Below are 25,843 nucleotides of genomic sequence, written 5' to 3'. Positions count from 1 at the left end.
CGGAATCCTGGACGTGGGGGAGGCGCTCCGTTCCTCCCCCCCCCCCAGAATCCTGGCCGGCCAGCTGTGCTCCGCAGTGATTCTGCGGAGCCGCCAGCTGGCTCCACCAGCAGCCAGACATCCGGTCGCTATCTAGCAGGGACGCAAATGGCGGCGGCCATAGCCGACGCCGTTTGCATCCCTGCAGTCAGCTGTGATAGGCTACGTAAATGTTTACGTAGCCTATCACAGCTGACTTTTAAAAAAAAATGCGCGTACGCAAATGGCGGTGCCCATGGGCACCGCCATTTGCGTTCCTTATTTTGGCACGTCTTAGTCTACATCAAGATTTACGTAGACTAAGACGGCGAAAATAAGGGGAATGCAAATAGCGTAGACGTTACTCTATTTACGTTCCCCTTATTTAGCCGTCTTAGTCTACGTAAATGTTTACGTAGACTAAGACGTGCCAAAATAAGGAACACAAATGGCGGCGGCCATGGCCGCCGCCATTTGCGTACGCACGTTTTTGTTTTTGGTCAGCCGTGATAGGCTACGTAAACATTTACGTAGCCTATCACGGTGTTTTTTTTAAATCTAGCCGTGATAGGCTACATAAATGTTTACATAGCCTATCATGTTTTTTTTTTTTTAACTGGAAATGGCAGCGGCAGCAGCCAGTCGGAAGACCGGCCGCCGCCACCGCTGCCGCCGCCGCTGAACCGGCGCCGGAGCCGCTGCCAGAGCTGCCGCCGGAGCTGCCGCTGGAGCCGTCAGAGCCGCCAGGAAGATCTGCCCAAGGTAAGTCCCGTCCCGTGGGGGCGGGCCATTCCGCCACCGATTTCAGGGGGCCAAATGCACTGGCATTAGGCCTCCCCGAGATCCGTGGCGGAACTTTCGTACATCCCTACCGAAAACTGATGCAGGAATGGGATGAAAGAAACTTACAAATGGAAAAAAGAAAAACTGAAAGGAAAGGAAATTGACTGGTTCATCCACCCTACTTTGGGGAGCAGCAGAATCCTTGAGGTTTGTTTGACAGGGATGTTTCCCCATCTCTGAGCCATTTCCCCTTTTGACATCTCAGAATTGCTGCCAAGATGTCATCCTTAGCATGCAAAAAATGCTGCTTGAGAACAGAAGCAGATAAGAAGAGCTCTCTGGTGGTTTGTCTATTATTTATTTACTGAAGACACATCCCGTTCTTCAGCCAAAAAGGCTCCCAGAGCCTCTTAGATACAATGGACAGTCCTTGCCTGCAGGCTTGCAATGTTGAAAAATTCATGGAAGGAAAGGGAAAAAGGATGGGGAGGGAAGAAGGGAAAAATACTCTTTCAGCAGGGCGTTGGTGGAATGGTGCTGCTTTCCCTCTCATCTCCCTCTGCTGCAGCCTGCTGTAATGGCTGTGGGTTGATCTGATCAGGGGCCAATGTAGTCCAACATCTAGCTCTCCTCTGTGGCTTGCTCCCCAGCAACTGAAATTTAGATGTCATCTGCTCCTGAATGTTGAGGTACTATTGGCATGATGTCCCTATTACCCATTGATTGATCTCTCCTCCTTCAATGGGGAAGGGTCTGTGCCTCACGGGATGGAGCATGTGCTTTGCAGACAAAAGGTCCTGGGTTCAATCCTTTAGGGAGGGCTGGAAAAGTCCTCTCTGCTGAAACCTGAGAGAGCCACCACCTGAATAGACAATCCTGTAGGGATGGCAGAGAATTCCGCCACGGATTTCAGTGAGGCTGAATGCACTGGCATTCGCCCCCCCCCGAAATTCGTGGTGGAACAGCCTACAACCCCCACCCTGCGGATTCCCCCCGGGACGAGGCTTACCTGGGGTGGATGTTCCGGACGGCAGTGGCTCCGGCAGCGGTGGCAGCAGCTGGTCTTTTGACCGGCTGCCACGGCCGCCATTGGCATCCTGGTCTTTGCCGTGATAGGTTACGTAAGTATTTATGTAGCCTATCACGGCAAGGCAATCCAAAACCCCCACAAAAACCAGCGTATGCAAATGCCAGCGGCTACAGCGGCTGCCATTTGTGTTCCCTATTTTTCGCTGTTTTAGTCTACGTAAATATTTATGTAGGCTATTACAGCGAAAAAAAGGGGAACGCAAATAGTGTAGTGGGCACCATTTGCGTTCCTTTTTTTCCCGCCGTTTTAGCCTACATAAATTTTTATGTAGGCCAGAACGGTGAAAAATAGGGAACACAAATGGCGGCCACCGTAGCCGCCACCTTTTGCATACGCCGTTTTTTGTGGGGGGTTTGGATTGGCTTGCCGTGATAGGCTACGTAAATACTTACATAGCCTATCATGGCAGCCTGACTGGATGCAAATGGCGGCCCCTACGGCAGCCGCCATTTGCGTCCGCACCAGCCCGTCCACGGCTGGAAATCCAGCTGCGGACGGCCCTGGCCACCTGCTGTGCGGCCTGGCCGCGGAGTGGAGCCAGCCGGGCAGGATTCCGGGGGGGAGGACCGGATCGCCTCCCCCCCGTCGAGGATTCCGGGGGAGGGACGGAGCGCCTCCCCCCCACCATGAAAGATTCCGTGAAAAGGTAAGTGAGTTTCGTACATCCCTACAATCCTGAGCTAAATGAATGACAGCTCTGACTCAGTATAAGGCACCTTCCTACGCTACGTTCCAGTTTAAATCAGCCCTTTTTTTCAGAACAATGACTAGAATCTTACTTTATTTTTAGGGAAGAACTATAGGTCAGTGGGTAGAGCACCTGCTTGGCGTGCAAAAGGTCCCTGGTTCAATCCCTAGCCTCTCCAGGCAGGGCTGGGAAAGCATCCTGCCTGAAACCCTGGAGAGATGCTGCTGCCCATAAGTGACAACAATACTGGGCTGAATGGACCCATTGGTCTGACTCCACAGAAGGCAGCCTCCTATGTTCCTTTGTTCCTATAGTCCTTCTCGCAGTGGAATTTCAGAGTCTGCTGCTGCCCTTTCAGAGATGTGTGGTTTCGTTTGCATGAAATGGCATGACATTCATGATACATCTCTATGGTGGCACGGAAAACCCCCCACGTTGCGAACCATTCTGATCACACAGCCTTTCATGCTCTTAATTCGGAAGGAGTGTACAATCACAACAATTAGCAAAACAATGGCAGCAACAGGATGGCATGCTGGGGGTTGCTGCATTGCCACCTAGTGGAGCTTCGATGAACACCACCCATTCAAGTGTGCTGCCAACATCTGAATATTAGGGCTCCTCTACCTTTAACAGCATCTTATGATTAGAAACCTGCGTGTTTTTTATACATTCTCAAGTATAATTTCCTCTGTCTTCCTTGCTTGAATTTATATGCCACCCCTTCAATCCCAATGGCCTTCCCAAGGCGACTTACAAGAGAATAAAAATTGGATCACCTTACAATCTTGTGATTTCACTATTTCAATATCTGACAGTATTTGACAGCTAGGGATGGTGGAGAATTCTGCCACAGATCTCAGTGAGGCCGAATGCCAGTGCATTCGGCCCCCCAAAATCCGTGGCGGAATGAAGCCCCCCCACCCCCTGTGAAAGGTGCACAAAACGGAGCACCTACCTGGTGCCGTTCACGCTGCTTTGCGAATGGCGGCCGCATATGATTTTTCACCATGATAGGCTACGTAAATACTTATGTAGCCTATCACGGCTAATGCAGGGACACCATTTGTGTCCCTGCAGAGGCCATGATAGGCTACGTAAATATTTACGTATTTACGTAAATACGTAAATATTTACGTAGCCTATCACAGGGAAAAAAAGGGAACGCACATAGAGTGGCAGAGCATTTCAGATTCTGAGGAAGAGCGGCTAAACATGGAGGAGGAACTTTCCCAGGCTTCAGAGACACCGCTGGATGGAGAGGAGACCCCTTCTCACGTCCCTGTGATAGATAACGAACAGGAGGAAGCGGGGGCAGGAGAACCTGAACTCGTAGACTCCAGGCGCAGATGCAGACACAAGCGGGAGATGGCAAGGGCAGAGCTTAGACAGTCTGCCTGATTGGCTCGGTGTCAACAGCTGCATCTAGAGGTGTCACAGGAGAGGGGGAGATCTTCCCCTCCCACCTCTTATTTAGGATAGTTTCCGCCTTTTCCCAAACGGTGGTCAACTTTCGTAGCTTCCCTTTGAACTCCTTGAGGTCTTTTCCTTTGTAGTCTGGGAGTCACTACAATCTGCGTACCTCATTAGAGTAAATGGATTAAAGCCGTGGAAATAAAAGCCACTTGCCTGTGTTTTGATTTGGCTTTTGGAGTTCTCAGCAGGGCAAAAAGGGAATCCTGACACCCACGATGCCAGCAATGGTCACACATGGCGTACAAATTGGCATTCCTGGCTGACAGCTGGAAAAGGCCGTAAGAGAAGGGATGAGGTTTTCCTTCTGCTTCTGAAGTGGAAAGTTTGCAGGTGTTAATGGGGGGGGGGGGTTGGCGAAGGAGCCTGACCAGAAGCATGATCTGGTTCACCACGAATGGTTTTCCCATTGATGTGGCATGGACAAGTTGGAACCCCTTTTGGAGGGCAAATTATAAATGGATGAAAGCATCCCTATAGAATTAGAATAATCCAGTCAGGAGGTAGCTTAAAGGACATCTAGTCCAACCCACTGGAAATAATCAGCTGCTATAGCATCCCCGAGATGTGGCCGTCCAGTCTCTGCTTGGAAACCTCTTTAGCAAGGAGAGTCCCCCATCTTCTGAGGCAGGCAATCCCACCACTGAACGGGTCATACTGCCAGGATGTCCTTCTGAATGTTTTGCTGAAATTTCTGTTCTTCTCATTCCAAGCTGTTTCTTCAGCTATCCTCTGGGTTGAGCAACGGAAAATATGTTTCCCCCATCCCTTCAAATCGCTAAAGATTGCTCTAAGATCTATTCGTGATCATCTCTTCTCCTGGCTAAACATACCCAACTCTTACAACTTGTCCTCACAGGACTCGTTCTCCAGGGCACCACCATCTTTGTCACCCTCTTTGGGATGTGTTCCAGTTGTTGATAATCCTTTTTAAACCCCAGTTTAGTGGTGCAGTGGTGAATTTCGAAGTGCAGGCTCTCATTATGATGTCCCCAAAGAGAATCCAAGAATTCAGGCAGAGGTGTGGATCCATAGCAACAGTTCTAGCAGTTTTCATCTCCACCAGGAGCAGGTCTTTCTTACAGTTAACAGATCTGAATTGCCCATTTGAGGCCAAGCCACCCCAAAATACTTTGCAATGGGAAACAATATATTGTTGTTAGGATAATCAATTTCCTCCCAGCTACTGTGAGGATTGCAGCTAAGGTCAGAGGGGACAGAGAAGTCTCAGCGGTGTGGCACCTTACGTAGGCGTCCCTGCTAATAAAGATGTCCTGGTGCCATGTCCCTGCAAGCTTTGATACCACTACACCACTGACTGTAGTGCCCAGAACTAGGGATGTCAGAGAATTCCGCGACGGATCTCGGGGAGGCCGAATGCCAGAGCATTTGGCCCCCCGAAATCGGTGGTGGAACGGTCTGCCCCCCCGCCCACCCCCCCGGGACGGGACTTACCTTGGGTGGATCTTCCTGGCGGCGGTGGCGGCGGTGCAGCGGCGGTGCAGCGGCTGGTCTTCCGACTGGCCGCCGCCACCACCATTTCCAGTAAAAAAAAACAAAAACAAAAAAAACGTGATAGGCTATGTAAAGATTTACATAGCCTATCACAGCTGACTGCAGGGATGCAAACGGCGGCGGCTATGGCCGCCGCCATTTGTGTCCCTGCTAGCCAGTGGCCGGATGTCCGGCCGCTGGCAGAGCTGGCCGGCGGCTCTGCAGAATCCCTGCGGAGCAGAGCCGGCCGGCCAGGATTCAGGGGGGAGGGACGGAGCGCCTCCCCCCCCCCACGAATGTCACCCTTCAGAAAGGTAAGTGACTTTTGTACATCCCTACCCAGAACCATAAATCATTTATGGGATTCCCCACCACACTTTGTGGTGATGGGTGGCTTTAAAAAGGGTTTTGACCAATTCCTGAAGGAGGAGGAAGGGAGGTTGATAGGATGCTGGACTGGATGAATCCTTGGTCAGATTGATTAGGGCCATACTGATCACCATCTTGTAGATCCTAATAGCAATCTCCATTGTCAGGGCGCCAATCATTTTGTAGCCAAAACCACATCACCCACACACAAGAGGGAGACCTCAGCCCAGCTCTGGAATGGGTTTGCATTCAAGGGGTGCAAACAGGGCACAAACTGACCTTAAATGAATGGAAATGAAATTCTCATACATCGCTTCTGCCAGCTCACCAGAGAAGCAGCCCGTGGCTCAGCTCATGTGCAGGACCTCAGCTCAGTTTAAAGAGTTTGGCTTGTGAGGGGCAGTGTCGAGGCTTTAACAGGATTTGGATTCCCGTCCATTCATCTCCTGGGCTGCCTCCACTCTTGGCTTTGAGGGTAATTTTTGAGGAGCATACTGTAAAAGAGAAAACTAAACCATTGCCATGTATGCTAAAACTCACTGTGCAGGTGGTTGGGCCAAATGTCCATGCTAATAAAACTTGACACCCAGTGTGATAATTGGCTACTGCATCCTTTACTGGATGCCTTGTCCTTCACAAACTGAGCAGTCATTTGTGTTTACTGGCTCTGGGGTGGTGGTGGAGGGTGGAGGGAATACAATAAAACCAAAAACAGTCGATAGGAAGTGTTTTTAGCCAGGTCATGGGACACTTTGACTGTGTATGTATGTATGTATATATGTATGTATGTATGCATTGGATTTGTATACTGCTCTGTATCTGACAAGATTCCTAAATGGTGAAGGTGGTGGGGGTGGGTGGGAAAGAAAAACACAGAATTAAAATATCTAAAATCAGATCGTTAGCGAAAACCATGGCTGGTCAGTCAGGGAAGGCTTGCTTAAATGCAAATGTCTTCAGCTAGTGCAGGAAACCAAAAAACGTCAGGGCCTGTCTGACATCAAAAGGCAGGGAGTTCCACAGAGAGGGAGCCAGTACACTGAAGGCTTTGCCCCAAGTGGACTCCAAATGGACCACAGGTCCATGTGGAACCACCAGAAGCACCTCACCTGATGACTTCAGTGACTAGCCAGTCTAGTAAGGAGGAAGGTGCTTGCTCAGATATCCTGGTTCCAAGTTGTTTAGGGCTTTATACCTCGTAGAGTTTATTGTTGTTGTTCAGTCGTTCAGTCGTGTCCGACTCTTCGTGACCCCATGGACCAGAGCACGCCAGGCCTTCCTGTCCTGCGCTCTCTCCCGGAGCGTGCTCAAGTTCATATTCATTGCATCCGTGATGCTATCTAGCCATCTCATCCTCTGCCGTCCCCTTCTCCTTTTGCCTTCAGTCTTTCCCATCATCAGGGTCTTTTCCAGGGAGTTTTCTCTTCGCATTAGGTGGCCAAAATATTGGAGCTTCAGCTTCATTATCTGTCCTTCCAATGAGCACTCAGGGTTGATTTCCTTTAGGATGGACTGATTTGACCTCCTTGCAGTCCAGGGGACTCGTAAGAGTCTTCTCCAGCACCACAGTTCGAAAGCATCAATTCTTCGGCGCTCAGCCTTCCTTATAGTCCAGCTCTCACAGCCATACATTACTACTGGGAAAACCATAGCTTTGATTAGACGGACCTTTGTCGGCAAGGTGATGTCTCTGCTTCTTACTATGCTGTCTAGGTTGGCCATAGCTTTCCTCCCAAGGAGCAAGCGTCTTTGAATTTCATGGCTACAGTCACCGTCTGCGGTGATCTTGGAGCCCAAGAAAGTAAAATCTGTCACTGCTTCCATTTCTTCCCCTTCTATATGCCAGGAAGTGATGGGGCCAGATGCCATGATCTTAGTTTTTTTAATGTTGAGTTTCAAACCAGCTTTTGCACTCTCCACTTTCACCCTCAACAAGAGGCTCTTGAGCTCCTCTTCGCTTTCTGCCATTAGGGTGGTATCGTCTGCATATCGGAGGTTGTTGATAATTCTCCCAGCAATCTTAATTCCGACCTCTGATTCATCCAACCCGGCATTTCTCATGATGTACTCTGCATATAAGTTAAAGAAGCAGGGTGACAATATGCAGCCTTGTCGTACTCCTTTCCCAATTTTGAACCAATCGGTTGTTCCATGTCTGGTTCTTCCTGTTGCTTCTTGACCCTCGTACAGGTTTCTCAGGAGACAGGTAAGGTGGTCTGGTACTCCCATCACTTTAAGAATTTGCCACAGTTTGTTGTGATCCACACAATCAAAGGCTTTAGCGTAGTCAATGAAGCAGAAATAGACGTTTTTCTGGAATTCTCTTGCTTTCTCCATGATGCAGCGAATGTTGGCGATTTGATCTCTAGTTCCTCTGCCTCTTCTAAACCCAGCTTGTACTTCCGGTAGTTCTCGGTTCGCATACTGCTGAAGCCTAGCTTGTAGGATTTTGAGCATCACCTTGCTGGCATGTGAAATGAGCGCAATGGTGCGGTAGTTTGAACACTCTTTGGCGTTGCCCTTCTTTGGAATTGGAATGTAAACTGACCTTTTCCAGTCTTGTGGCCACTGTTGAGTGTTCCAGATTTGTTGGCATATTGAATGCAGCACTTTAACAGCATCATCTTTTAGGATTTTAAATAGCTCAGCTGGAATACTGTCATCTCCGCTAGCTTTGTTGTTACTAATGCTTCCTAAGGCCCACTTGACTTCACTCTCGAGGATGTCCGGCTCAAGTTCAGTGACCGCACTCTCATGGCTATCAGGGACATTCAGATCTTTCCTCTTCTGTGTATTCTTGCCACCTCTTCTTAATCTTATCTGCTTCTGTTAGGTCCCTGCCTTCTTTGTCCTTTATCATGCCCATCTTTGCACAAAACGTTCCCTTGAGATCTCCAATTTTCTTGAAGAGATCTCTAGTCTTTCCCATTCTGTTGTTTTCCTCGATTTCTTTGCATTGTTCACTTAAGAAGGCCTTCTTGTCTCTCCTTGCTATTCTCTGGAACTCTGCATTCAGTTGGGTATATCTTCCCCTTTCTCCCTTGCTTTTCACTTCCCTTCTTTCGTGAGCTACTTGTAAAGCCTCATCAGACAGCCACTTTGCTTTCTTGCATTTCTTTTTCTTTGGGATGGATTGAGTTGCTGCCTCCTGAACAATGTTACGGACCTCCGTCCATAGTTCCTCAGGCACTCTGTCTATCAGGTCTAATCCCTGAAATCTATTCCTCACCTCCACTGTATATTCATCAGGGATATGATTTAGGTCATACCTGAACGGTTTAGTGGTTTTCCCGACGTTCTTCAATTTAAGCCGAAATTTTGCAAGAAGCAGCTCATGATCTGAGCCACAGTCAGCTCCAGGTCTTGTTTTTACTGACTGTATGGAGCTTCTCCATCTTTGGCTGCAAAGGACATAATCAATCTGATTTCGATATTGACCATCTGGTGATGTCCATGTGTAGAGTCGCCTCTTGTGCTGTTGGAAAAGAGTGTTTGCTATGATCAGCATGTTCTCTTGGCAAAACTCTATTAGCTTTTGTCCTGCTTCATTTTGTACACCAAGGCCATGCCTGCCTGTTATCCCGGTGATTTCTTGACTTCCTACTTTAGCATTCTAATCCCCTATGATGAAGAGGACGTCTTGTTTTGGTGTTAGTTCTACAAGGTGTTGTAGGTCTTCATAGAACCGATCAACCTCAGCTTCTTCGGCCTCAGTGGTTGGGGCATAGACTTGAATTACTGTGATGTTGAATGGTTTGCCTTGGATTCGTACTGAGATAATTCTATCATTTTTAAGATTGTACCCCAGTACTGCTTTGCCCACCCTTTTGTTGACTATGAGTGCTACTCCATTTCTTCTAAGGGATTGTTGCCCACAGTAGTAGATATGATGGTCACCGGAATTAAATTCGCCCATGCCTGTCCATTTTAGTTCGCTGATTCCCAAGATGTCGATGTTCAATCTTGCCATCTCATGTTTGACCACCTCCAGCTTACCTTGATTCATTGATCTGACATTCCAGGTTCCTAAACAATATTGTCCTTTACAGCATCGGATTTTCTTTTCACCACCAGACACATCCACAGCTGAGTGTCCTTTCGGCTTTGGCCCAGCCGCTTCACTCTTTCTGGCGCTACTTGGAAATACCCTCTGCTCTTCCCCAGTAGCATATTGGACACCTTCCGACCTGAGGGGCTCATCTTCCGGCGTCATCTCTTTTAGCCTTGGGATACGTTCCATGGGGTTTTCTTGGCAAGAATACTGGAGTGGGTTGCCATTTCCTTCTCCAGTGGACCACATTTTGTCAGAACTCTCTGCCATGACCTGTCCGTCTTGGGTGGCCCTGCACGGCATAGCTTATGGCTTCACTGAGTTACGCAAGCCCCTTCACCACAACAAGGCAGTGATCCATGAAGGGGTTTATACCACCCCCCTTTTTTACTTTGGGAGATGCTTCTTTAACGTTTCGTTAGTTTGAGTTACTCAAGCAGTTTTTTGTCAGGGCTCAGTTCCTGCCTCAGGATTCCTAGAAGTTCAGATGTGGTCTACAAACCCAGATGGATCGAGCCAATATGCGAACTGAAATTCCGTTATCCTTCAAAATTTACACTTAAAAGTTTGCCATGGGGTTCTTCTCCAGTCAAACAATGCATACAAAAAAACATGCATATTAGGGGCAAATGAAACACACAAAAGCACATCCTAGTGAAAATAACATTCAAAAATTCATTATCTAAGGAAAATTCCATGTGAAAAAATGGGTAACTTAAGACAAAATTCTGTACATAAATGCATGTGCACAAAAATGCATATAAATTTTCATGCGAACTTATTTTTTCACATTTCAATATTCAGGATGAACAAACTGAAGATTGGGAAAAACATCTCAAAGTTTGGAAAAACGAGAAACAGAAACCAAAATTGACTGATTCATCCATTGCTAATATTTGAGTGTCAATAACACCTTGTTTACATGGGTTGGGCTCATGTATCCTTTATTTTTTAAGGTGTTTTTCCTGACAAGAACCTTTTAATGATCCGATACCAAGAATAGACTCTTGACTGGAACTTTAATAAATATTCACACCTGTCCATTCTTCCACCTTGAGCTCCAAAAAGGTGACAGTTCAGGGAGGTAAATTATACAGTTTAAAAAAATGGTGACACATTAAGCATAAAGCAAATAGTTAATAGTTGTTTGCTTCTAGCTTTTGCTCATGTATCCGTTGTCTGGATTTAGGTTCCAAACTGTGGAGTCTTCCAGGACAATCCAATGTTCTCTTGGAAAGAACAGAAGGTCATCTCATACTTTGCTTTATGAGGAGGAGCTCAAATCGCCAGGAATGAGTGTTTTTGAGGCTGTTACTGGATGCCGTGGATACGGGAGCAGCACAAAGAAGAAACCCCAGGATATTTTGTGGTCTCAGTGCTCATCAGAGGAGCCCCCTCACATCAGAACTGCAAGAGGACAATGGAAATGCCTTCAGCCTGCAGGAGACTTCTCAGTCCACCCCCCCTTTTTTTTCTGGCAGTCTTTTATGGGAAATCTGTTCTTTGAAACAGTTAATTCTTGTTTGGGTGGGTGGGGAAGAATAGCCTTTTTTCTCTCTTTCTGAGCAGAAATCTTAGAAACAATTAGAGGTTATTATTAGTATTTCTTGTCTGTGTTGTATAGAGATGGCAGAGAATTCCGCCACAGACTCCAACGAGGCCTGATTCTTTAGAATTCTTTAGAATCAGATTCTTTAGAATCAGGCCCCCCGGAGTCCGTGGCAGAACAGAGCACTCCCTTCCGCCACCCCATGAAATTCTCCCCCGACGGACCCTACCGGCCGCTGGCCGGTCCGGTCCATCCGCTGCCCCAGTCTGCAGCCGCAAATGGTGTCCGGTGTAGCACATACCATTTGCATCCCTGCTTTAGCTGTGATAGGCTACGTAAATATTCACGCAGCCTATCACGGCAAAAAGCAGGGATGCAAATGGCATCCGCTACGCCATTTGCACCGCTACTCTTTCCGTGATAGGTTACATAAATATTTATGTAGCCTATCACAGCTAAAGCAGGGACTCAAATGGCGTAGTGGATGCCATTTGCGTCCCTGCTCTTTGCCGTGATAGGCTGTGTAAATATTTATGTAGCCTATCACAGCTAAAGCAGGGACTCAAATGGCGTAGTGGATGCCATTTGCGTCCCTGCTCTTTGCCGTGATAGGCTGTGTAAATATTTATGTAGCCTATCACAGCTAAAGCAGGGCCTCAAATGGCGTAGTGGATGCCATTTGCGTCCCTGCTCTTTGCCGTGATAGGCTGTGTAAATATTTATGTAGCCTATCACAGCTAAAGCAGGGACGCAAATGGCATCTGCTACACCGGACGCCATTTGCGGCTGCAGATCGGGGCAGCGGACGGAAGTCCAGCTATGGACGGGCCCAGCTGGCAGCTCCGCGGACTCGCTGCAGAGTGGAGCCAGCCACAGAGGATTCCAGGGGGAGGGATGGATCGCCTCCCCCCCAACGCGGACGCCCCCAACCGGAACTGTGAGTGGGGTTCGTACACCCCTAGTGTTGTACCACCAAAATGCTCCAGGATTTGAGTTCTCTGCTCTAAACCTTCTCTCCCAGCTTCCTTATGGAGCTGGTCCAGTCAGATGTAAACATACCTACTTACCTGGAAGGTGGGGTGTCTTGGGAACCCAAGTGCAGTGCTGGCTCTGGGGTTTGGGGGGCCCTTGGGCAAGATACCCTCCATGGGCCCCCTCCCTCGATGAATCTCCCTTCTTGCCGCAGCTGTCACCAGCTGCTCTTCCTCTTCCTCCCCTTTCTCATCATGGCTACCACTTGCTTGCTTTGCTGGCAGGGAGTCAGGGAGCAAGGAGGCCGTAGCATCTTCTACTCCTCACCACCACCGTTTCAGGGCTGGAGCAAGAGGCAGGTGAACAAGCAGGTTGCAATGAGGAAGAGGAGAAGCAGTTCAGGGAGCTCTTGTCAGTGGGCCCCTGCTGGGGTGTGGGCCCTTGGCAGGTGCCCAGCCATGCCTACTCTTGATGCCAGCCTTGCTCAAGGTCATGAGAGGAGACCATGTCCTCTGAGACCTTGGGACAAAGTCAAGAGTTGTTGGTCCAGGGCAAGCGCTTTATGTATTTTCATAAGCAACAAAGGCAGGTCAAGGAACCCACCATCTAAATTCTGGCCATGAGAAAGACAATGGGAGAGGGAACAGGAAGGCTAGCAAAAGAGAGGCATGGCCCAGAGCTCTTGGTTTGATCCCACATGGCTCCACTTTGGAATATAAGGAGCTGCCTCCTACCAAGTCAGACTGTCAGCCCAGTATTGGCTGTCTAGCTCAATATTGTAAGCACTGACTGGCAGCATCTCTCCAGGGTTTCAAATAAGGGGACTTTCCCAGCCCTACCTGGAGATTCTGGGTATGGAACCTGGGACCCTTTGCATAAAAAAAAAATGTGTGCTCTACTACTGAGCTGTGGTCTGTCTCCTAAAACATGTAAGGAAAATTCCAGTCCCTAACTGGTTGTGACGGAAGGATGGATTTAAGTAAGAACATAGGAAGCATGAGCGGGAGATGCTGGGGATTGAACCTGAGACCTTCTGTGTCCAAAGCAGGGGCTCTATCACTGAGCTCTGGTCTTTCCCCAATTAAGGCTTGGTTATAAACAATTGTTATTAAAGCAATTAATTAAAGCAATGGTATTCCCCGTAGTAACCTATAGCTGCGAGAGCTGGACCATAAGGAAGGCTGAGCGAAGGAAGATAGATGCTTTTGAACTGTGGTGCTGGAGGAAAACTCTGAGTGTGCCTTGGACTGCAAGAAGATCAAACCAGCCCTTCCTCCAGGAAATAAAGCCAGACTGCTCACTTAAGGGAATGATAATAGGGATGTACAAAAGTCACTTACCTTTCCGCAGATTATGTTGATGGTGGTGGGGGGAGGCGTTCCGTCCCTCCCCCCGGAATCCTCGACAGGGGGGGAGGCGATCCGTTCCTCCCCCCCCCGGAATCCTCCACGGCCGGCTGTGCTCCGCAGCAGCTCCACGGAGCAGCCAGCCAGTCCCAGCCAGGCCAAAGCTGTCTGCAGCCGGCTTTCCGGCCGCGGAAGGCTCTGGGGGAAAAAACAAAACAAAAAACCGCATATGCAAATGGCAGCGGCTACGGCTGCCGCCATTTGCGTTCCTTATTTTTGGCCGTCTTAGTCTACGTAAATATTTACGTAGACTATGATGGCAAAAAAAAAGGGGAATGCAAATAGCCTAGCGGGCGCTATTTGCGTCCCTTTTTGATTCACCGTTTTAGCCTACGTAAAGATTTATGTAGGCTAAAATGGTGAATCAAAAAGGGACGCAAATAGCGCCTCCTACACTATTTGCGTTCCCCTTTATTTTCACCGTCATAGTCTACGTAAATATTTACGTAGACTAAGACGGGCAAAAATAAGGAACGCATTTGCGGTTTTGGGGTTTTTTTTAAACCCAGCCATGATAGGCTACGTAAATCTTTACATAGCCTATCACGTCTTTATTTTATTTTTTTACAACACTACAAATGGCGGCGGCAGCAGCCGATCGGAAGACCAGCCGCCGCAGCTGCAGCTGCCGCAGCCGCCGCCGGAGTCGCCACCGCCCAGAAGATCGGCCACAGGTAAGTCTCATCCCGGGGGGGATCCGTGGGGGGGCGGGGGGGTGGCAGGCCGTTCCGCCGTGGAGTTCGAGGTGCCGAATGCACTGGCATTCGGCCTCACCGAGATCCGTGGCGGAATTCTCTGCCATCCCTAGATATTAACGGCAAAACTGAAGCACTTTGGCCACATAATGAGGAGACAGGACACCCTGGAGAAGATGCTGATGCTAGGGACAGTGGAAGGCCAAAGGAAGAGGGGCCAACCAAGGGCAAGGTGGATGGATGGTATTCTGGAAGTGAAGGACTTGACCTTGGGGGAGCTGGGGGTGGCGACAGCCGACAGGAGGCTCTGGCATGGGCTGGTCCATGAAGTCATGAAGAGTCGGAAGCGACTGACCGCATAAACAACAACAACAAATAAACAATCGTAGGTGAGGATTAAGGGATTCACAAAATGCTGTTCCAAGCGCTGCAGTGGGGGGGAGCTAGAAGCAGGGGAGCAGACTAGAGTACCCATCACCACCAGCCACAATGACCAATAGTCAGGGATGATGGGAGCTGGAGTGCAATGATGTCTGGATGTCTACACACACAGACACACACACACACACACACACACGGTCAGACTAAGTCTTCTTTGAGCTCCAGGAGCGAAAGGCAAAGCCTGACTCTAAGAGACAGGATGGGGTCATCTTTCGCAGCAAACTGCCGTATCCCTCCCACTCCGATCTGGATCAGGATCAGGTTCCGTATTGGGCCCTGCGACTGTATTTGCTTCAAAATAGAAGTGGCCAGTATCAGCATGGCTTCCCCTGCCCGCTATCCCTGAAGTAGGGATGTATGAGAATTTTGTTTCTGCTCGCAAAATATGCAAGCATGCCCTGTTCAAAGCTCAGAACGTCAATGCGAGCAAGTGTTCACCGAAAATATTAGCAAATTGTTGAACACATGCTGGCATTTGTCTTAGTCCCGATTTCCCGTTTGACCTGTGCAAATTTCCTAATTTGTGCAAATTAGAACCATAAGGACTGGAACCATGGTTCATCAGAACCATGAGGACTGGGATCTTCATTTATTTTTGGTGGAAGGGCCACAACTGAGCAGAAGGATGCACGCTTTGCATACAAAAGGGCCTAGATTCCATCTTCAGATAGGGCTGGGATGGAGTCCTTCCCACAACTCTGGCGAGCCCTTGCTGCCAGTCGGTGTAGACCAGGGGTGGGGAACTTGAGACCCTCCAGAGGTTGTTGGACTGCAATTCCCATTAGCCCTAGCCATCATAATACTGAAGGATGATGGGAATTGCAGTACAACAAGATCTAGAGGGCCACATGTTCCCCATCTTTCCTAATTTGCGCAAATTTCCTCTGTAGTCTGAAACAGCCCCACTTCAGCCTATGGAGGAAACTTGCACAAATTTGGGGAGACTTGCAATAGTTCTAGGGATGTACGAATCCCCTCCCTTGCTCTGCTGAGGGGCTTCTGCAGTGGGGGGGAGGCGCTCCATCCCTCTTCCCGGAAACCTCGATGGGGGGGGAGGCGCTCCATCCCTCCCCCTGGAATCTTGCCTGGCCGGCTCTGCTCCGCGGCCAAGCCGCGGAGCCGCCGGCCAGCTCCAGCCGCCTGCAGCCGGACATCCGGCCACTGGGCAGCCCTGCAGGGATGCAAATGGCGGCTGTCGTAGCTGCCACCATTTGCGTCCCTGTATTGAGCCGTGATAGGCTATGTAAATATTTACGTAGCCTATCACGGCAGGGGGAAAAACCCCAGCGTACGCAAATGTTCCTTGTTTCTTGTTCCTTGTTTTTACCGTCTTAATCTACGTAAATATTTACGTAGACTATGACGGCGAAAATAAAGGGGAACGCAAATAGTGTAGCGGGCGCTATTTGCGTCCCTTTTTGATTCGCCGTTTTAGCCTACGTAGACCTTCACGTAAGCTAAAACGGCGAATCAAAAGGGGACGCAAATAGCGCCCGCTACGCTATTTGCGTTCCCCTTTATTTTCGCTGTCATAGTCTACATAAATATTTACGTAGATTAAGACGGCCAAAAAGAAGGAACACAAATGGCGGCAGCCGTAGCTGCCGCCATTTGCGTACGCTGTTGTTGTTGTTTTTCCCCCAGAGCCCTCCGTGGCTGGAAATCCAGCTGCAGACGGCTCTGGCCTGGCTGGGCCTGGCCAACTGCTCCGTGGAGCTGCCGCGGAGCACAGCTGGCCATTCGAGGATTCCGGGGGGAGGAACGGAGCACCTCCCCCCCCCGGTTAGGATTCCGGGGGGAGGGACGGAATGCCTCCCCCCCCATAAACATAACCCGCGGAAAGGTAAGTAATTTTCGTACATCCCTAGACAAACTCCTCCAGGCTTGTGCTTCAGGGCTGTGCTCGCTGAGCAACTGCCCCTGCTTCCTGCCCCCCCACTGTGCTCACCAAGCTGCTGGCACCAATAGGGCTGCTGGCACCGCATAGATAGGGCCTTTATGGCCACTATGTGTGCAATATTACATTTATGGAAGTTCCCAAATTGCCATTTTGCAAAAATGGTGACTGTGGGAATGATGGATGTATGGGAATGGCTCCAGGTAGGTACCAGCATCTCAGCGAGTGTGTGTGTGTGGGGGGGGTAGCATCTGAGTGGAGGTCTGGAGAACCCAGATAGGGAGTGTCCATCTAGTTGTAGGTAGAATCCTTTCTACCAACAATGCAAAGGATGATCAAGTGTCTTCAAGACTGATGGGAGTACCAAGTTTAAAAGAAAAAAATCCAAGAAGACAAGGTGGGAGGGGGTAAGGGGAGAGGAGAGGGAGGAGGAGGAAGAGGGAGTGAGCTTTGCTGTGAGTCAGCCTCAGTTTGCTCATTGCGAGAGAGGTGGTGTTACTGGAGAGGAGAGGACTGTCTGAACATTTTTTGGCTAGAGCAGTGGTCTCCAAGGTGGGGTGCACACACCCGGGGGGCAGGGGGCAAGATGACCCACTGGGGTGCGCGAGCCGCCTGATGATTGAGCAGCCTCCCGCTGCCCTGACGAGCTGCCACTGTGTGCAGTGATGGTGGCGGCGGCGGTGACGGCAGGATGGGACGGGAGCCGAGAGGGAAGCTCCATGGCATTTCTCTCTCTGCTCCAGTCCTAGCCACTGGGAGCAACTGCCCCAGTCCCTGCCAGTCCTGGCAGAGGAAGCCTTCACCCTTCCCACTCTCCCTTGGCAGAATGAAGCCAAGAAGAAAGCGCGTGCTATGACAGCTATGTTAGTTGACGTATGTTATCTGAAGTATGGCCTCCTCCCATGCACCTGCCCAGACCCTAAGATCATCCTCAGCGGCCCTCCTCCACGAGCCCCTGCCAAAGGAAGTGAGGCGGGGGGCTACTAGGAGGAGGGCTTTCTCTGCTGCGGCACCCCGGCTGTGGAATGAGCTCCCTAGTGAGGTTCGCCTGGCACCTACGTTGTATTCCTCCCGGCACCAGGTGAAGCCCTTTTTATTCTCGCAGGCATTTTAGCTGTTTTGACTGTTAGCTTTGCTGTTTTAAATCTGTATTTTAAACTCCTGCACTGCTGCTAGGTTTTATTGTGGTTGTATTGTTATATTGTGGTTTTAATGTTCTATATATTGTTTTATTGTGTGCTGTTTGGTTTTAATTTTTGTGAACCGCCCAGAGAGCTTCAGCTATTGGGCAGTATAGAAATGAAATAAATAAAATAAAATAAATACAATAAATAAATAGTTTCCCCACCCCACCTTTCTGTAATAGGTTAACTGGTCATTCTTGTTATTTGTTCATTTAAAAATCCAGAAAAATTCACTGTAGTTGCTTATCTCCCCACGCGCACACACACACACCCCTTTTCAATTCTCTCTCAACCATTAGTTTGCCTTTACTTTGATTCTGTCTAGATTTTTAATAAATGAATTAATGAATTAATAATACTTTCTTTTCCTTGTTCTTGACTCCCTTCCACCTCCCCTTCTCAATTCCTGTATTCCTTGCCTTCCCATTTTTGATCTCTTTCCTTAAAAAAAATAAAGATAAAACCCCCTTTCTCTTCTGTTAGGATTATAGTTAGTCCCCCCCACCCCACTTTGCTTGTAGTTTAGTGTTTGCTTTTCTTTTGCTCGTGTGTGTGTGTGTGTGTGTGTGTGTGTGTGCGCGCGCGCGCGCGTGTGTGTCAAAGGACTACACACAGTCCACATTTCCACACAAAAAAGTGGAATTATTTACATAATATAACAGCTATTATTTACATAATATAATACTACACTGTGTGTTGCACAGCAAGCAAGCCCAATATGAGGCATCTTTGGGGTCTTGGCAGGGGCAGAGGTGGGCGAGGTGCTGCTGTGCCCTCCTGGCAGGGTTGCTGTGTTGCTTCCTGCCTCTGTCAGTCCAGCATAGGGATGTACGAAATGTACTTACCTTTCCGCGGGTTATGTTTATGGGGGGGGGGGAGGCGTTACGTCCCTCCCCCCGGAATCCTCGACGGGGGGGGAGGCGCTTCGTTCCTCCCCCCTGGAATCCTCGCTGGCCGGCTGTGCTCTGCGGTGGCTCCGCGGAGCAGCCGGCCAGGCCCAGCCAGGCCAGAGCCGTCTGCAGCCGGATGTCTGCAACCAGTCTGCAGCTGGTGGGGTTGCTGTCTGTTTGCTTCCTACCTACCAGCCAGTGTTTTCCCAGGCACTTCAGCCAACGAGACCCTGAGGTTATAGGAAAGTAGTACTAGGGGAAAGGGGTTCTTTGCACTTCAAAGTAACCTACAGCAGAGTTTACGGATAGTGACCACCTCACCGCTTCAACGCCTAACTTGATTAACCCTTTATGAACTTTGGTTGGAGTTTCTGAGAACAGCACATTTTACCTGTGCCTTGCACAAAAACTCCTGGGCCAAACTGTCTGAGATTTGGCAGGTGGGATGCCCTCCAGGGGAGGCTGTGTGGTCCCCAAATTTCATGTATGTATCATGAAAACTGAAAAGGTTATGACCATTTGTGTTTTCCTATGCAAGTCAATGGGAAAACGCCAAAAAACAAGTGATTCGGATGTCCGAATCTCACTTCAGATTCAGATCCGAGTCAAAGCAGATGAGGTCCAAATCAGTCCAAAGCGAAGCGGGGCCACTTCAGAAGGTCCGAAGCGGCATCCGAAGCAAAGCAGGGGGTCCGTGCACAGCCCTACTTTTTAGACCTTGCACTGCTGCTGGATATTGACTTTGACTTTATTCTGTTTTAAATATGTGATGTTTTGTGGGATATTATTATTATTATTATTGTTGTTGTTGTTGTTGTAGGGTTTTAACTTTTATTTTGTGAACCGCCCAGAGAGCTTTGACTTCGGGACAGTATAGAAATGTAACAAACCAACCAACTTTACAATTGCTCCGTTGATTGCTGGTTTGTGGGCAGCCCAAGACAATGGTGTACTGATGATGATGGTGACGATTATCATTATTATTTTAGGTCTGTGGGACCATTGGGTTTTTGAAAATCAGCCATGTTGGCAGGCAACTGGGCCAAGCTGGTTGGGGCTGCTTGGTTTTATAGTCCAACACATCTGCAGGGAACCATGTTGAGGAAGGCAAAATCCTTATAGAGCAATCCTGTGGAGGTCTTGGGCAGGGGGAGTGCATGGCACAGAGTTACCAGGGTTGGAATGTGTGGGCTGGCTTTTTACTTTCCCCCCAGTTCCCCCCCCCCGTTTTTCTTTTTAGTTTCCTGCCTCCCGTTGGTTCCAGTGGAAGGGAAAATACAGCAGCTCTGTGGCTGATGTAATCCCCACCCCCACCCCCATTGTGTGCCCAGGGAATGCGGAGGCTTTGGGGGCAGGCCGTAGCTCATTGGTGGAGCCCCTGCTTTGCATGCAGAAGGTTGGAGGTTCGATCTCCAGGTAGGGCTGGAATTAAAGAACCCCTGCCCGAAACCTTGGGAACCACTGCCAGTTACTGTAGATAATACTAGATGTACTCGAATTTTAATTTTGTCATTTTTTTAAACATTAATTTTTGTGAACTGCCCAAAGAGCTTCAGCTATTAGGCAGTATAGAAACTGAATGAATGAATAAATAGAAGGCGGATTCCTAGATTTCTATTTAAAGCAGACCTTTATTCAGAACCATGAGGACTAGACTCTATCCCCTTCTTTTTTGGGAAGGGTGGAGCCCCCGCTTTGCACGCAGGAGGTCCCAGGTTCAAAATCCTCAGATCCCCTGCCTGAAACCCTGGACAGTGGTTCCTGGTCAGTGTAGGCCAGCCTTCCATCCACTTCCATCATCCCTGGCTGGCGTACACAATAGTCAGGGATGATGTAATTTGTAATGCAGAGTGTCCTGGAGGGCACCTGGTTGGGGAAAGCTGGTGTAGACGATACCAGGCTAGAAGGACACATGATCTCATTCGGCAGCTTCCTCCTCTTCTAAATCAGCCCTTTATTTAGAACCATGAGGACTAGAATCTTCATTTATTTTTAGCGGGAGGACTGCAGCTCAGTGGGAGAGAGCACGCTTTGCACACAGAAGGGCCTAAGTTCCATCTCCAGATAGGGCTGAGATGGAATCCTGCCTGCAGTCCTAGAGAGCTGCCACCAATCAGTGCAGACGATTCTAGGGATTTTGGAGAAATCCATTTGGGGGGTGTCCTGTTTCAACGCAGGCCAGGGCCTTGGGCAAGGCATAGATAGTCCCAGGAGCAGCAGCGAGAGAGCAACCCGTTCGGTCCAAAGTCATACACAGCAGTTCCGAGGCGGGTTTGCAGGCACAGGCAGAGGCGAGGTCAAGGCAGTCCAGGGGTCAGTTCACCAGCGTCCATTTTAGCAAGCGTTAAGGCCAGTCAAGGGGGTGTCCGAAAACATTATCCAGAGGCGTAGCCCAAAGTCTAGGAGCTTATCCGATCCGGTATCTTGAAAGCAAAGCCAAGGTTAAGGCGCTGTTGTTTGCAGCAGAGAGTTGGTGTCTGCAGGGCTGAATTTATAGCCGGTCGTTAATCAGCACAGCTGGCTAATTAGGTCAGCGTGCTGCTTTTAAGGAAGGCCCCACGCTGTGGCTTCCATTTGCTATTTTGCTGCACGCGTCTGACTCTACGCCATTCAGAGGGATGGATCCCCTCAGAGTCTGCATTTGGGGAAGTTCAGGAACTGCCCGAGAGGGGCCCAGCTGCTCCTGCAATGTTTCCAGAGGAGAGCTGTCAGCCAAGGCCTCCTGTTCCTCGCTGAGCTCTGGCTGGGGCCCATTGTGCTGGCTCTCCCCTTCCTCTTCTTCCTCAGCTGAATCCTCCTCCAGGTAGGGCATGACACTGGGTGGTGTGAGCGGTTGCAGTGGCTCAGTGAGCACAGCCTGAAGATGTGAGCAGAGGGGAGTCCATTGGACTCCCAGACTGAGTCGAGCACCCGTGACATCCCTAAGAGCTGTCTCTGAAGGCCTCTTGCCTGACAGACAAAGCACCTGGGTATGTGCTTGTCTTCGTGCTCTGCTTGCCACTTTCCCATTGAGGTGTCAGGCTGCCGACAGTTGGAAAAAGAATGCTGGGCAAGATGGATTGCACTTGGCTGGATCCAGCAGTGCTCATGTCATCCATCTCCCTTCTGCCCTCCCCCTCCCGCAGTCATCAAGCTACCTGAACACCAAAGAGGTCCTCCATATAGTGCCTCCTCAGAAGCTCCCAGTGTCTATTTTGCTCATTCAGTAGAGCTCTGCATGACACCATTGCACTACAGGTGACGTCCGCTCCATATCACTTGCATATTCCCTGGAATGGAATAGAATTTGGCTAGAAACAGTGATGCTTTGATGGCTGACAAGATGGCACAGATATTTTTGTCTGCCACCTGGTCAGCTTTTGATCATCTTGCCCCAGCCAGCTCTCAAGTGCTTTCGTAAGCCTTGGCTCTCTGCAGTGCTTAGGTTAGAGAGGGCACAAGTTCTCTGCCTGGAGAGGCTGGATAGGGTAGGAATGTGTTGTTACAGAGTATATTGCAGCATTAAAGAACTATTTTAGTAATGTGGAGGCAGCGAAGCAATCGTTCTATCAGGCCATCATAGCTGCTCAGGCTCATGCCCCCCACCATCTCTTTAGAACTTTGAAGGGACTATTGCTCACAGCCCCTTTTTCTGATCCTCCTGGTTCTCCGGGGCTTTCAGCAGCAGAGCTGGAGGAGTTTTTTGTGAATAAGGTGGCAACGATATCTGCCACCTTTCCAGCAGCTGGTGCTTTTCCTCCTTCTCTTCTTCCTGTCTCTTACCCTCCAGGTGGCGTTGAGTTCACTGAGGTTACTGAGGATCAAGTTTCCTGTATCATCCTCTCCTCCCCGCTTACTACCTGTTCTTTTGACCCTTTTCCTTCATCTCTCTACACTATTCTTTGGCCTCTTCTTCTGACTTCTTTGACTCATCTAGTGAATTGCTCTCTTTCCACTGGTAGTTTCCCTGGTTCTCTTAAGCATGCTCTTCTTCATCCCTTGTTGAAGAAACCTTCTCTGGACCCATCTGTGCAAGCTATTGTCCTGTCTCACTTCTACCTTTTCTATCTAAAATCCTGGAAAGAGTGGTCCTTTCTCAGTTGGCACCTTATCTAGCTCTTCATGATTTTATTGCCCTTTTCAGTCAGGGTTTCGGGTTGGTCACTCAACAGAGATGGCATTATCTCATGTCTTGAATGATGTCCTTGTGGCCAAGGACCAGCACCGTACATCTGTGCTGGTGCTGCTGGATCTTTCAGCAGCATTTGATACTTTGGACCACGGGATACTTTTGGCTCGATTGGCATCTCTGGGCATTGTGGGCATCACTCTTTCCTGGTTTATTTCTTTTTTGCCAAATCGTTCTTTTTCAGTTTCTTTTTCTGCTATTGTCTCACACCCCTTTTTGTTCACAGGTGGGGTGCCTCAAGGGTCCGTCTTTGGACCTCTCCTTTTTTCTCTCTATACCCTTCCCTTGGGTTCCCTTATTTCTGATTGGGGTTTTCAGCATCATATGTATGCTGATGATACCCAGGTTTACCAGTCTTTTGACCAGCTTGGAGAGAGAGAGTTGGCATCAGTAGGAGATTGTTTACTATAGATTTCTTCGTGGATGTCTGCCCACTGCCTCAAGATGAACATGGACAAAACTGAAATCTTGATTTTCCACCCTGATCGTCCTCCTTTTCTGTCCTTACCTCCCCTTTGCCTTCAAGGTATTCAGCTGTTGTCAGAGACCTAGGGGTCCTGGCGGATGATCGTCTCTCGCTGGGCTCCTTTATTGAGAACACAGCGAGGACTTGTAATTTCTACTTAATGAATATCTGCCGGATCCGCAGGCTCCTGTCTCAGGCAACTGCAGACCTTCTGGTTCAGGCCTTAGTGGTTTAATGTCTAGACTATTGCAATAGTCTTCTAGCAGGCCTCTCTCTTTCCTCTCTCCATCCTTTAATTCTGGGTCAGAACAATGCTGTCAGGATTGTTCTGGACCTTCCCTGTTTTGTTCATATCACCTGTTATTGTAGGGCCTTGCACTGGCTTCCACTGAAGGCCAGGGCTCTTTGCAAGATTTTGGTCCTGGCCTTTAAGGCCCCAAAGTTGCATTACCCAGCCTATCTATCCTCTCTTCTGTCCTGGTATGTCCCAGGTTGGGCCACTAGATCCATGAGCCAGGCTCTTCTGACCTGCTCTACTTCACGGATTGCGGTGTCCCATTATCGCACATTCCAGGACCTTGTCCCACAGCTGTGGAACTCCCTTCCCCCTACCATTATGGTCAACTGAGAGTTCAGAGTTGTTTAAGAAAGGTTTGAAAACTTATCTTTTTGAGTAGGAGGGGGAGTGGTTGGTTGTTTTTGAGGTAAAGTATGTTGATTTTATGTTTATCTGGGTTATTAAGACTGTTGTCATAATACTGTGATTTTGAGTTAAATTTTATTAGAATTATTGTAATTATGTATTTTAAATTGTTGAGTTATTTCTTTTATGTACAGCACTTTGTGACAAAGCACTATATAAATAAATATTATTATTATTAGTCACTCATGGAAGAGACAATTCCAGGGACAATTATTTTATACGGAGGGCCACAGAGATGTACAAAACAAAATGTAATCCATACATCTACCTGCTGCCTGCAAAGGGGACAAATAGAGCTTGCCACGGAGATCCAGCTGGAAAAGAAGAAAATGGGGGAAAGAGAAAAATGAGTGAACAATGAAGGAGGTGTTTGAGACAAACCCATTTTTTACCTGTCAAAGGGGACAGACACACTACTTAAAAAATAAAAGGGTTTGGGGTAAAAGGAATTTCTACCACTTCAGAATACATCTGGGTCGCAAGGCTTCCCTCTCCTTCACAACAAACAGGGGCAGCAATTTGTGCCAAACCCCAGCCACTCTGTGTATGTAACACATGGCCATGAAAGGAGGAGGAGGCGTGGGGTGTCATTAAAGTAGGCACATTTACAGGAGGAGATATGGCACTACAAAGGAAAACAGCCACCACAGCACCATGCCTTCCGCACTTCTCACAAAGAGACATGCCAAAAAGGGGGATGTGCAGGAGAAAGACTGCCCTTGCTGGACCAAAGTGTACTTTAGGAAAGAACTGGTGGGGAGAGCGTGGCCTGCTCTGGCAGGCCCGCTAGCAACATAATGGCAGTTGCTAGCACAAGCAAGATGACCTGGTCTCCTGTGGGTGAGCTGCCCTCGTCCTCAGCTACATGACCAAGGACACTGCTGGAAGAAGGAGAGAAGAGAAGGGAAGAAGGAGAGAAACAGAGGAAGAGGAGAAAGCCAAATCAGTCATCTCCCCACTGGAGGGGCTCTGCACAAGCAGGGAATACCCACTCCCCAGTCATGTTATGTTCCCGCCAATGCAACTGATGCATGCACAGCCAGTGGAAAACAGCTGCCCTGTGCCTACTCACCCCCTCCCAGGAAGCCCAGGTGGAAAACAGTCCAGTGGCGAAACCCAAACTGTCTCCCTATCTAATCCATGACAGAAAGGGAAAAGAGAGATAGAATCTTCTCTTTGACATATATAGAGGGAGGGTGCTGCTTAACGACTGCACAGCTCTGATTCTGCAACAGCCTACGTGCCTGCCATCTCCTAGAAGGGAAAGCTGAGACTGAGGAGTTCCTGCTCGGGGGAGCGGGGGGCACGACATTGAACTTCACAGCCCTGCCTTCACAAGGAAGAGAGGAGTTAAGCCTTTCCTGGTGGCTCCACCCTCCAGATTGAGAATGGGCAGCTGCGCACATGTGAGACAATATGCGCATGTGTACCTGTGTGTGAAACAATGTACCGATGTATTTGTGTTTGAGTGAGAGAGAAAGAGATGATGAAACGTTGTGCGAGAGA

The 25,843-nt window shown here is 49.0% G+C and overlaps 1 protein-coding gene across 1 annotated transcript in view; it reads right to left on the bottom strand.

Moving 5' to 3' along the window:
• Window positions 1-23,716: 23,716 nt before the first annotated feature.
• LOC146334125 (tRNA-dihydrouridine(47) synthase [NAD(P)(+)]-like) overlaps window positions 23,717-25,843 on the bottom strand; it is a 31,856-nt gene continuing 29,729 nt past the window's right edge. The window contains exons 6-7 of the mRNA XM_084824932.1: window positions 24,606-24,651; window positions 23,717-23,754 (exon numbers count right to left, since the gene is read on the bottom strand). Coding sequence (XP_084681058.1) covers window positions 23,717-23,754; window positions 24,606-24,651 — 84 coding nt within the window. The remainder of the gene's footprint in view (window positions 23,755-24,605; window positions 24,652-25,843) is intronic.

This window comes from Heloderma suspectum, chromosome W (genome assembly GCF_057233095.1).
Source record: "Heloderma suspectum isolate Gila_16-S chromosome W, 16-S_ref, whole genome shotgun sequence".
Taxonomy (NCBI): domain Eukaryota; kingdom Metazoa; phylum Chordata; class Lepidosauria; order Squamata; family Helodermatidae; genus Heloderma; species Heloderma suspectum.
Note: the sequence above shows the minus strand (reverse complement) of the source record. Positions and strands in the feature narration are given on the sequence as shown.